This window comes from Octopus sinensis, linkage group LG30, assembly GCF_006345805.1.
Source record: "Octopus sinensis linkage group LG30, ASM634580v1, whole genome shotgun sequence".
NCBI classification, from domain to species: domain Eukaryota; kingdom Metazoa; phylum Mollusca; class Cephalopoda; order Octopoda; family Octopodidae; genus Octopus; species Octopus sinensis.
Genome location: NC_043026.1, coordinates 12,566,796 through 12,580,332, shown reverse-complemented (window position 1 = coordinate 12,580,332; position 13,537 = coordinate 12,566,796). Strand labels below are relative to the sequence as shown.

The window sequence follows — 13,537 nt, the reverse complement described above, 5'->3', positions numbered from 1 at the left end:
ACACAAGGGGCGAAACACAGAGGGGACAAACAAGGACAGACATAGGTATTTAGTCGATTACATCGACACCAGTGCGTAACTGGTACTTAATTTATCGACTCCGAAAGGATGAAAGGTAAAGTCGACCTCGGCGGAATTTGAACTCACAACGTAACGGCAGACGAAAACAAGGTTGCTAAATACCTATTTCTTTATTACCCACAAGGGGCGAAACATATAGAGAGGACAAACAAGGACAGACATAGGTATTTAGTCGATTACGTCGACACCAGTGCGTAACTGGTACTTGATTTATCGACCCCGAAAGGATGAAAGGTAAAGTCGACCTCGGCGGAATTTGAACTCACAACGTAACGGCAGACGAAAACAAGGTTGCCAAATACCGTTAGTGTGTTGTTGGAGCACACCTCCAACTCCGGAATCGGATGCATCAACTAGTGGGGTGCCTGGTTTTGGGATACACCAATATGGTAGCATCCGATAATGCTGTTTTCAAGTTAGCGAAAGGGGAAAGTTGTTTTTTTCCCTCAGGGCAATGTTTTTATTTTTGTTTGTTCGCTGTACCCGAAGTAACTGTCGATCGCGTCGATTTGGTAGACGGTCCCGAAGCCCGAATGCTTCCCGTAATTCGCAGGAAACTTGTTGGTACCACCGAAAATTTGGAACACGGTCACAGAATTGCACGATTCGATGCTCATTTTTAGCATCCCTTTTGGGAAACAGCACAGCAAGGAATTGAACGCAACGGAGGTTCCTCATTCTCACCCACAAAGTCTCCTGTTTTTCGTTTGCGATCGTGTTAACAGGCACCTGTTCCCTTGTTGACACCGGCACGGAAGTCAGCATAATCCCTGAACGGTAGTGTAAAAACTAACACTTCCTTTTTCCGGGCTGAGATTCGAAACCGAATGTACAGATTGCCTCTTGTCTGACCCACCACTGGCCAAACAAGCGCGAAAGAAATTTCTTTGTCCTGTCGAAATGTGATGGATGGAATTCACTTCGACCTCCGCGACCTTTGCTGTGTCATTTAAGGTTCAAGTGGACAGGAGGCGACCGACCTACATAGGTAGCAATTACTCCTGTGGTATGTCTATCCTTCTAGCTGGGATGATCATTATACATACAGTTTGACACTTCTTAGAGAAGCACTCCGTCGGTTACGACGATGAGGGTTCCGGTTGATCCGAATCAACGGAACAGCCTGCTCGTGAAATTAACGTGTAAGTGGCTGAGCACTCCACAGACACGTGTACCCTTAACGTAGTTCTTGGATATATTCAGCGTGACACAGAGAGTGACAAGGCCGGCCCTTTGAAATACAAGGTACAACAAACAGGAAGTAAGAGTGAGAGAAAGTTGTGGTGAAAGAGTACAGCAGGGATCACCACCATCCCCTGCCGGAGCCTCGTGGAGCTTTTAGGTGTTTTCGCTCAATATACACTCACAACGCCCGGTCTGGGAATCGAAACCACGATCCTACGACCGCGAGTCCGCTGCCCTAACCACTGGGCCATTGCGCCTCCACACAGTTTGACACACGACAGATGGGAAGACAGCCAGCAAGAGGCAAAACACCGACAGACAGCAGTTCACTTGTTCCAGTCAAGCAGCCAACAAATAACCACATATTCAGCATGTAGCAGTCGCAGAACATAAACAGACACCACCGAATGACCAACGGACACACAGACACAAAACATGTCCGGTTCTACCTCGTTACATCGACACATTATCTCCCATGTTTATTTTATATTCCCCACTTCGAAGCAAGTTAGTAATGTCATGTAACGAATTTTCTGGTGTATATATTTCTTTACTAACCACAAGGGACTAAACATAGAGGAGACAAACAAGGACAGACAAGGGGATTAAGTCGATTACATCGACCCCCCAGTTCGAAACTGGTCCTTTATTTAATCGACCCCGAAAGGATGAAAGGCAAAGTCGACCTCGTCCGAATTTGAACTCAGAACGTAACGACAGACGAAATACCTATTTCTTTACTAAACACAGAGAGGACACACAAGGACAGACAAACGGATTAAGTCGATTACATCGACCCCAGTTCGAAACTGGTCCTTTATTTCTCGACCCCGAAAGGATGAAAGGCAAAGTCGACCTCGGCCGAATTTGAACTCAGAACGTAGTGGCAGACGAAATACCTATTTCTTTATTACCCACAAGGGGCTAAACACAGAGGAGACAAACAAGGACAGACAAAGGGATTAAGTCGATTACATCGACTCCAGTGCGAAACTGGTCCTTTATTTATCGACCCCGAAAGGATGAAAGGCAAAGTCGACCTCGGCGGAATTTGAACTCAGAACGTAACGGCAGACGAAATACCGCTACGCACTTCAAAGCACGTAAATGCAACTGTCGGTTAAATAATTTATTTAAACCACAATCCAATGCTTTCCCATTGTTCTACTTTGATGTCGTCCACATGGCTATTTCTTCTGCTACCTCAGCAAAATATTTCGCTACTCATCCCGCTACAGTAGTTTCATAGACATCAGCAGTTCTCAAAGTCGACCTCGGCGGAATTTGAACTCAGAACGTAAAGACCGACGGAATAGTGCTAAGTATTTTGCCCGGTTTTCTAACGATTCTGCCAGCTTGCCGCCTTAACAAATACGCACCATCCCGGTGGGGGAAATCGAACCCTTGTCACCCGCGTGACATAGTGCAGAATGTGAAATAAAATACTCAATACAAACAAAACAAGAATGAGTAGAGCTACCTAATTATAATTAATTCAGAAAGTAATTCTTATGGATGGAGACAATCTCTTTAAAATATTGTTTCCAACGGATACTGCCGCGCTGTTTACATTTTGAAAGCGGTAAGTATATTATCGTTGAGTTTTTATTATTTTATAAGTGGAAAAAAAGATTTGGCGATCTTTCGTCTCTAGTAGATCTTTCCGTCGATTTCCGTAAAAAAAAATTTTTTTTCTTTACATATGGGCTTGCGGGAACTTTTGAAGTAATGAGAGCGAAAGAGACTAAGAGAAAGCGATTTTATGACGAGGGAAGTTCTTTTGAAGTTACCGTGCATGTGAGCATTGATGTACATGTGTGTGTGTGTGTTTGATGAGGGTGTGGGAGACAGACAGTATGTTGTGTAAGTGAAGTGCTTCTGTTAGTGTGTGTGAAGAGACAGAGTAATGTGTGAAAGAAAGAGATAACTGAAATTTTTTTACTCGGTGTATGTGTATATGTATGTATATTACTTCAAAAGTTCCCGCAAGCCCATATGTAAAAAAAAAAAATTTTTTTTACGGAAATCGACGGAAAGGTCTACTAGAGACGAAAGATTGCCAAAAGGGCGATTGCCAAAAGATTTAATTATGTGACCTTTCAAGAATGCAGAAATAATATAAGGGGCAAAACACACACAACATCGGAAAAAGATGTCTCTTTCTCCAGACGTTTACCTATAGGACAATGATATTCTACGGTTTGAAATATTAATCTATTATTATTTTTAAATCTAAAGATAACTTTTGTATGCTATGTAAAGTAAATTGCCTGCATTTGCTGTAAAATGAAAGCAGAGCGGCTTCCTTAATTTTTATATTGTGAAATCAGAATAATAATATCTGTCATGTCTGTCCTTGTAAGACAACTTCCGGTTTGGTTTGCAATTAAAACCATCCTTTCGCCCATCCCGTAATTGCTTCTTTTCATTCTCAATATCTGTGTCTATGAATGCATACATGCTTTGGATCTTTTCGGTTTGACCGGCAGTTTTTTAAAAATAATTTCCACGTAACTAAACACTTTTAAACTTCGTATACTGGTAGAATGTGTTTATAAAACATCTTTTTCTCTTGGCTTTATTGAGAAAATTCTATAGTTTGTAAGATATTTGTTGTTTTTTTCTTCAATTTCTGCCATTTCAACCAATCAATGACGTGTATTGAGGTGAAAACATTCTGTGCCGTATGAATATGTCCCTCATTAACTACTTTGCTATTAAAAGGATTCTTCTATATTTAATACTGTTATTTCTCTCTTATTTCAGAACATCAGACAACTGTGACATCAAAGAATTGCTTCCATCAGATTCATCATCAACATTTATTATCTTTTAAAGACTAAAGAAAAACGTTGTATACAACAATATATAATTCTGTGGTAAACTACAGTGAAATATTTCTTGTGAACGGAGTTTAATGGCAGCATTTCTCTACTGTGTAGTCTGCAGTATGTACAAGATGAATTTGCCTTCAGTAATTAAATTTGGATGAAGTTTCAAATACGTTTGTGGCATCTTCAGATATTGATGAAAATCAGAGTTGATGGGAAAATAGTTGTAAAACAGTTGAAAGAAATAATTGATAAAAAGTGAAACAAGAAAATAAACCGTATATTGTTCTGAGACAAGAAAACTATTGAAGCAATGGATAATGTTACAGACTTAAAGGATTGATTTATTATTTTGCTGAGATGCAGAAAGTGACTGAAAAATCCTCATACCATTGTGGTATCTGTAAAAAATCATTTTCTCTGGAAAGTAGGCTCATTAAACACAAATGTATTGATAGAGGTGAGAAACCATATCCCTGTGATATTTGTGGGGAATCATTCTCTGAAAATAATCGCTTAGCTGAACACAGATGCGTTCATATAGGAGAGAAACCATATCATTGTGATATATGTGGTAAATCATTCTCTCAAAGAATTAACTTTGATACCCACAGATGTGTTCACACAGGAGAAAAACCATACCGCTGTGATATCTGTGGTAAATCATTCGCTAAAAATAATAATCTCACAACTCATAGACGTATGCATACAGGTGAGAAGCCATACCGCTGTGATATCTGTGGTAAATCATTCTCTAGAAGTAATAATCTGACAATTCATAGACGTAGTCATACAGGTGAGAAGCCATATGGTTGTGATATTTGTGGTAAATCGTTTCATGAATCTGGTGTCTTAAATAAACACAAACGTACTCATACAGGTGAGAAACCATATTCATGTGAAATCTGCGGTAAATCATTCCACGATACTTGCAACTTAAACATACATTTCCGTATTCATACAGGTGAGAAGCCGTATCACTGTGATATTTGTGGTAAATTATTTCGTCAGTCTGATGACTTAAATAGACACCAACGTACCCATACAGGTGAGAAGCCATATCCATGTGATATCTGTGGTAAATCATTCTCCACAAATCATTATCTCATTACACATAGACGTATTCATACAGGTGAGAAGCCATATCACTGTGATATCTGTGGTAAATCATTCTATACAAATATGCATTTGACTACACACAAACGTATTCATACAGGAGAGAAGCCATATCGCTGTGATATCTGTGGTAAATCATTCTCTGGAAGTAATAATCTCACAACACATAGACGAATTCATACAGGTGAGAAGCCATATCACTGTGATATTTGTGGTAAATCATTTCATGAATCTGGTATCCTAAATAAACACAAACGTACTCATACTGGAGAGAAGCCATATCAGTGTGATATCTGTGGTAAATCGTTCTCTGATAGTCGCAACTTAACCAGACATATCCGTATTCATACAGGTGAGAAGCCGTATCACTGTGATATCTGTGGTAAAACATTTTGTCAGTCCGGTGTCTTAAATCAACACAAACGTACTCATACAGGAGAAAAACCATATCAGTGTGATGTCTGTGGTGAATCATTCTCTAGAAAGGATGGTCTCTCTACACATAGACGTATTCATACAGGAGAAAAACCATATCGCTGTGATATCTGTGATAAATCATTCTCTGTAAGTATTTACTTGACTAAACATAAGCGTATTCATACAGAGGAGCTATATTAGTGTGATATCCGTGGTAAATCATTCTCTCAAATTAATGACTTTACTAAATAAACACAAAGTGGAGGCACATGGCCTTGTGGTTAGAGCAGCAGACTCGCGATCGGGGGATCGCGGGTTCGAATCTCAGACTGGGCGATGTGTGTGTGTGCTTATGGACGAAATACTTAAGCTCGACGCAGCTCTGGTAGAAGGTAATAGCGAACTTCTGCTGACTCTTTCGCCACAACTTTCTCTCACTCTTTCCTCCTGCATCTTGCAGCTCACTTGTGATGGACCGGTGTCCCATCCAGGTGGGGAACCTATATGCCAAGGAAACTGGGAAACCGGCCCTTATGAGCCGGGGATTGCTCAAGAATGAACAAACAAAAAAAAACTAAACACAAATGTATTCATGCAGGAAAAATTCCATATGGTTATGATATCTGCTGTAAATCTTTGTGTAAAACTTCTGCTTTAAGTGGACACAAACATGCACACAAAAGGGCCTTACCTATGTTATATCTGTGGTAAATAATTCACATCAAGGTTTAATTTAACTACTCATATATGCATTCATGCGGGGGGGGGGGGGAACATATCACTGTGACATCTGTGGTATATCATCTTTTCAAACAAACATTTTTTGTACACACAAATGTATTCAGTCAGGAGAAAAGTCACAGCATTTGGATATCTGCGGGAATTTATTCTCCAACAAAAGTGAGACAATTATTTTATTTGCTGAACATTATTTACCCTTAAGACCTGGCAAGACACGTGAGGCCATAACCCATGGTCCCTACCTGGGACGTAGTCAGTCCACTGTGCATACCTTCCTTCTTGGGACACTTGTGAAGACCTGTTGAGGCAAGTGAAAATGGAACCAAATCAAAATCGATGAACATCAATGGAATTTGTATTTATGTGGTACCAGTGCCAGTGGCACATAAGAAAACCATCCGAACGTGGCCGTAGCCAGTACCGCATCGACTGGCCTCCGTGCTGTGGGCACGTAACAAACACCATCTGATCGTGGCCGTGCCAGCCTCGCCTGGCCTCCATGCCGGTGGCCGTTCGCCAGCTTCGTCTGGCACCTGTGTCGGCGGCACATAAAAAACACCATCTGAGCGTGGCCGTTCGCCAGCCTCGTCTGGCACCTGTGTCGGTGGCACATAAAAAGCACCCACTACACTCACGGAGTGGTTGGCGTTAGGAAGGGCATCCAGCTGTAGAAACACTGCCAGATCTGACTGGCCTGGTGCAGCCTTCGGGCTTCCCAGACCCCAGTTGAACCGTCCAACCCATGCTAGCATGGAAAGCGGACGTTAAACGATGATGATGATCATGAACTTTACCTAATTACTAATCTCATTTTGTTTCCCCTTTTTGAAATAATCTTTCAAAGCTCAATACTTTTCTTGATGCCAGCTGTTTAATCACCTTTTACATTTTACGTACTCAAGGCATGTGTTGTAAAACCAAGATACACGCAGTGTTTGTCAAAGGAAAGAAAATATAATGTTATTTTACATATAACTACTACTATGTCGACATGAGTGTGGTAACTTACTGCTGTAATATTTCTAATAAAAATCATTTATTCACTTTGCTTGTTTGTCTTCCATCATGCCTGCCCCACTCTTCCCCACCTGTCCTTGCAAATTATCCAACATCATGTCGCTTCTGTTGTCCCTCTCCTCTCTACCGTATCGTCATTACTGTTCTGCTGCGTTGAATTCTCAGTCACTTCCTACTCCACCTCTCCCTCCCTATTAAGAAGGGTCTAATCTCATTTGACAGGAAACCTGGATGAAGGATATATATAAAACAAGGCTGTGACTTTAAATACCTTTAATGTGGCCACATGTGTATACACAAGCTGAATGATAAAGAAATAATCTCCCCCATTGATTCTCCTTACCATGCATTTTTGTATCCAATTTCTGTAATTTCAACCAATCAATGACGTCTATTCACTTTGCTTGTTTGTATTCCATTAAGCTTGCCCCACCTGTCCTTGCAAACTATCCAACAGCATGTCACTTCTGTTGTCCCTCTCCTCTCTACTGTATCATCATTACTATTCTGCTGCTTTGAATTCTCAGTCACTTCCTACTCCCCCTTTCCCTCCCTATGTGTCTTACATTGTTACAGGTTGCCTACTTTCCATCTCTTCACCCTTACACCGTCCCCACCCCTAACACACTCTTGCCATCTCCACCAAGTGTCCCACACTTTTCTTCCCCCTGCCCCACTCATCCTCGTACTTTGAAGGCCAAGCTTAATACTCCATCACCCCTATTTTCATATCTTTCTATGAAGTCCATGAGATTCCTCATGATCCTTCCCTCCTCTTCTCAGCTCAGCTGTACTACTCTTCTCTCAGTTTATCTCTCCCTCAGTCTGTTTGTCTCAGTCCTAACTGAGAATCTATTTGTCAGTGTCTGGCTGTCTGTCTATTCAATCATATATTGTCTTGACTGTGTGGCCTATAATTTACATCAATAAATGACAGGTCATTCTAATTTCTAATAAAAATCATTTATTCACTATGCTTGTTTGTCTTCCATCATGCCTGCCCCACTCTTCCGCACCTGTCCTTGCAAATTATCCAACATCATGTCGCTTCTGTTGTCCCTCTCCTGTCTACTGTATCATCATTACTCTTCTGCTGCGTTGAATTCTCAGTCACTTCCTACTCCACCTCTCCCTCCCTACTAAGAAGGCTGTAATTTCATTTGACAGGAAACCTGGATGAAGAATATATAAAACAAGGCTGTGACTTTAAATACCTTTAATGTGGCCACATGTATATACACAAGCTGAATGATAAAGAAATAATCTCCCCCATTGATTCTCCTTACCATGTATTTTTGTATCCAATTTCTGTAATTTCAACCAATCAATGACGTCTATTGAGGTGAAAACATTGTGTGTCATGAATATGTCCCTCATTTAAGAAACAGATTGGGTTTATTTACATTTCTGAAGAAAAAAAGATACCCTTCCCCACCAGCCTAAAACAGCCCTAACCCCTCCCTCCCTACTAAGAAGGCTGTAATCTCATTTGACAGGAAACCTGGATGAAGAATATATAAAACAAGGCTGTGACTTTAAATACCTTTACTGTGGCCACATGTATATACACAAGCTGAATGATAAAGAAATAATCTCCCCCATTGATTCTCCTTACCATGCATTTTTGTATCCAATTTCTGTAATTTCAACCAATCAATGACATCTATTGAGGTGAAAACATTCTGTGCCGTATGAATATGTCCCTCATTTAAGAAACAGATTGGGTTTATTTACATTTCTGAAGAAAAAAAAGATACCCTTCCCACCTAACCCTAACCCTAAAACAGATTGAAATGCAATAGATCGATACTAGGGTCATAATTATGGGTGACAATTTCATATGACACTGCTAGAAAAAACTGCCGTTCAAACCGAAAAGATCCCACATTCTACCAGTGTCCGAAATTTGAAAGTGGCTTTGGTCGGCCCGAGGCTATAGTAGAAGACACTTGTCCAAGGTGCCACGCAGTCGGACTTAACCCGGAACCATGTGGTTGGTAAACAAGCTACTTACCACACAGCCACTCCTGCGCCTATATATATATATATATTTTGGATCTTTTCGGTTTGAACGGCAGTTTTTTCTAGCGGTGTCATATGAAATTGTCACCCATAATTATGACCCTAGTATCGATCTATTGCATTTCAATCTGTTTTAGGGTTAGGGTTAGGGGTGGGGAGAAGAGCATGTTACAAAAATTTTTTTTAATCTGTAGGTCAAAAGGTAAAGAAATCATACGTTTTCGCATCATGAATCTTGCAAAAAAATTCAGAAACGTAAATTTGTAGAATATTTCCTAGCTAAAAATGAAGTGATTAAAAGGAAGCCATTCCAGTGTTGGTAGGTAGTACAGTTTCAAAAACCAATGAAGGAACCTCTAGGGACAGACCATTTATTTCGGGATGAACGTTATTCTTTGCTTGGATGTTATGGATTAGTGTGATTTCTGCAAAAGTAAGTAATAGGCGCAGGAGTGGCTGTGTGGTAAGTAGCTTGCTTACCAACCACATGGTTCCGAGTTCAGTCCCACTGCGTGGCATCTTGGGCAAGTGTCTTCTGCTATAGCCTCAAGCCGACCAATGCTTTGTGAGTGGATTTGGGAGACGGAAACTGAAAGAAGCCTGTCGTATATATGTATGTGTGTGTCTGTGTTTGTACCCCTAGCATTGCTTGACAACTGATGCTGGTGTGTTTACGTCCCCGTCACTTAGCGGTTCAGCAAAAGAGACCGATAGAATAAGTACTGGGCTTACAAAGAATAAGTCCCGGGATCGATTTGCTCGACTAAAGGTGGTGCTCCAGCATGGCCGCAGTCAAATGACTGAAACGAGTAAAAGAGTAAATGCACTGGAAAATATATATATATATATATTTTTTGGATCTTTTCGGTTTGAACAGCAGTTTTTTCTAGTGGTGTCATATGAAATTGTCACCCATAATTATGACCCTACTATCGATCTATTGCATTTCAATCTGTTTTAGGGTTAGGGGTGGGGGGAAGGGTATGTTTTTTCTTCAGGAATGTAAATAAACCCAATCTGTTTCTTAAACGGGGTGGACATATTCATACGGCACTGAATGTTTTTTACCTCAATACACGTCATTGATTGGTTGAAATTTCAGAAATTGAGGGAAAAAAACCCAACAAATATCTTACAAACTATAGAATTTTCTCAATAAAGCCAAGAGAAAAAGATGTTTTCTAAACACATTCTACCAGCATACGAAGTTTAAAAGTGTTTAGTTAGGTGGAAATTATTTTTAAAAACTGCCGGTCAAACCGAAAAGATCCTATATTTTTAACATTAGCTTACAATGTAGAATAAACGTAGTATTAAATGTATTCAATGATATAAATATATCAAGATGTGCAAAGGTCGACTTTGCCTTTCATCCTTTCGGGGTCGATAAATTAAGTACCAGTTACGCACTGGGGTCGATGGAATCGACTTAATACCTATGTCTGTCCTTGTTTGTCCCCTCTGTGTTTAGCCCCTTGTGGATAATAAAGAAATAGGTATAATTGAATCTGGGATAATAGAAATCGCGTTCAGATTAGCGGGAGATAACTTATTATAGGCGAGAATTTGACGTCTTTACACCAGTGACACTTTCCGCTTTCTTCTTGTTTTCGTTTCATTTTTCCGTGTCAGTTTTTATACATTTCACTCGTGAAATTTTCGTCTCGCAGAGAGAATATTTCCTGAAGACGATTAGAAGAGATGGAAACAGAAATAAGAAATTTATGGAGAAATCCAAGTAAGTCTTTTACTCGGTGATGTGAAAGTAATAACTTGATAGATTCATTGTATAATACAACAATAATTAAATGTATAGCCTTCACTGTTGTAAAGAGATTCAGTAATTACGATGGGGATTATAATTGTTCAAATCTTTATATATAAAAGTCAAGTTGTGTGTCTGTCTCCTACGATTTAGATTCCTAACTACTCCCACATTTTGCGGTGCACTGTAACCAAAACCGGGTATCTTATAGTCGTGATTCATATCGAGCCCTTCTGGGTATTAGCGCGCGTCTACGAGGAGTCTACGATTTTAAAAATTATTTACCATCATTTTTTCCCCATTTTAATGCATTTTTTCGCTATTATATAAGGGAAGTAACTCTCTAAAAATGTCTACGATAAGTCAACGATTTTTTAAAAAATTTACCATAATATTTTTTCCATTTTTAATACATTTTTTGGCTATAACTCTAAAAATGCTTATATAGTTATTTCCCTTACAAACCCGAGCAACGCCGGGCGATACTGCTAGTATTGAATATATATAAAAGTCAAGTTGTGTGTCTGTCTCCTACGATTTAGATTCCTAACTCCTCCCACATTTTGCGGTGCAGTTTAACCAAAACCGGGTATCTTATAGTCATCATTCATATCGAGCCCTTCTGGGTATTAGCGCGCTTCTACGATGAGTCTACGATTTAAAAAAAATTTACCATCAATTTTTTTCTATTTGAATGCATTTCTTTCGCTATTATATAAGGGAAGTAACTCTCTAAAAATGTCTACGATTTAAAAAATAATTTACCATAATTTTTTTCCATTTTAATGCATTTCTTCGCTATTATATAAGGGAAGTAACTCTCTAAAAATGTCTACGATGAGTGAACGATTTAAAAAATAATTTACCATAATTTTTTTCCATTTTAATGCATTTCTTCGCTATTATATAAGGGAAGTAACTCTCTAAAAATGTCTACGATGAGTGAACGATTTAAAAAATAATTTACCATCATTTTTTTCCATTTTAATGCATTTCTTTCGCTATTATATAAGGGAAGTAACTCTCTAAAAATGTCTACGATGAGTCAACGATTTTTTTTCCATTTTTAATGTATTTGTTTGCTATTTTTTGGCTATAACTCTCTAAATATGCTTTATAGTTATTTCCCTTACAAACCCGAGCAACGCCGGGCGATACTGCTAGTATTAAATAATTCCGTTGTGTCTGGGGGAGTCGTTCGCTTTTAGTGTCTTATAATTGAACACATTCACTGGTAAAATTTCCACTTATTTCTTTTTTGTTTTTCTCAAATTTTCGTTGCGTCTTGCAACCTTTTCAAGAGTTTTGAGTCAAAACTATTTGAAAAGGTTGCAAGACGCAGCGGAAAAGAAATAAGTGGAAATTCTAGTGGCGAGTGTGTTAAATTATAAGGCATTAAAAGAGAATGCCATGACGGCGATCTTTCGTCTCTAGTAGACCTTTCCGTCGATTTCTGTAAAAAACATTTTTTTTTTACATATGGGCTTGCGGGAACTTTTGAAGTAATGAGAGCGAAAGAGACTAAGAGAAAGCGATTGTATGACGAGGGAAGTTCTTTTGAAGTTACCGTCCAGGGGAAGCATTGATGTACATGTGTGTGTGTGTGTGTGTTTGATGGGGTGTGGGAGACAGACAGTGTGTTGTGTAAGTGAAGTGCTTCTGTTAGTGTGTGTGAAGAGACAGGGTAATGTGTGAAAGAGAGAGATAACTGAAATTTTTTACTCGGTGTATGTGTATATGTATGTATATTACTTCAAAAGTTCCCGCAAGCCCATATGTAAAAAAAAAATATTTTTTTACGGAAATCGACGGAAAGGTCTACTAGAGACGAAAGATCGCCTTATAAGGCATTAAAAGAGAAGGATTCTTCCCAGACAACAGAATATGCTTCAACACACGAACTCACATAAAGAATCTTGCAAACCAAATCCCAAAACGAAATTAAATAATTCATCTGTATGAAAAATGTTATGTTAACGTCTTTAATGAGTGAGACAGTCGAAGGTTATTAAGAAAGAAGGCATTAAAAAAGGCTGCGAGCTAGCAGAATTGTTAGCACGCCGGGCGAAATGCTTAGCGGTATTTCATCTGCCGTTACGTTCTGAGTTCAAATTCCGCCTAGGTTGACTTTGCTTTTCATCCTTTCGAGATCAATAAATTAAATACCAGTTACGCACTGGGGTCGATGTAATCGACTTAATTCGTTTATCTGTCCTTGTTTGTCCTCTCTGTGTTTAGCCCCTTGTGGGTAGTAAAGAAATAGGTATTTCGTCTGTCGTTACGTTCTGAGTTCAAATTCCACCGAGGTTGACTTTGCCTTTCATCCTTTCGGGGTCGATTAAATAAGTACCAGTTACACACT

General features: G+C 39.3%; 1 protein-coding gene and 1 long non-coding RNA gene across 2 annotated transcripts in view; one reads left to right on the top strand and one right to left on the bottom strand.

Annotated features, from left to right (window-relative positions):
* The window catches only part of LOC115226317 (zinc finger protein 2 homolog), a 28,257-nt gene that overhangs the window by 11,590 nt on the left and 3,130 nt on the right, over window positions 1-13,537 (top strand). Inside the window, exon 6 of the mRNA XM_036515053.1 lies at window positions 5,283-5,565. Within this exon, the coding sequence (XP_036370946.1) occupies window positions 5,283-5,565 (283 nt within the window). The remainder of the gene's footprint in view (window positions 1-5,282; window positions 5,566-13,537) is intronic.
* On the bottom strand, window positions 88-4,168 carry LOC118768481. Its single transcript, XR_005004335.1, has 4 exons — window positions 4,036-4,168; window positions 2,790-2,792; window positions 2,370-2,379; window positions 88-98 (listed from the first exon to the last, which is right to left on the bottom strand). It is a non-coding gene; the product is annotated as an uncharacterized LOC118768481 (long non-coding RNA).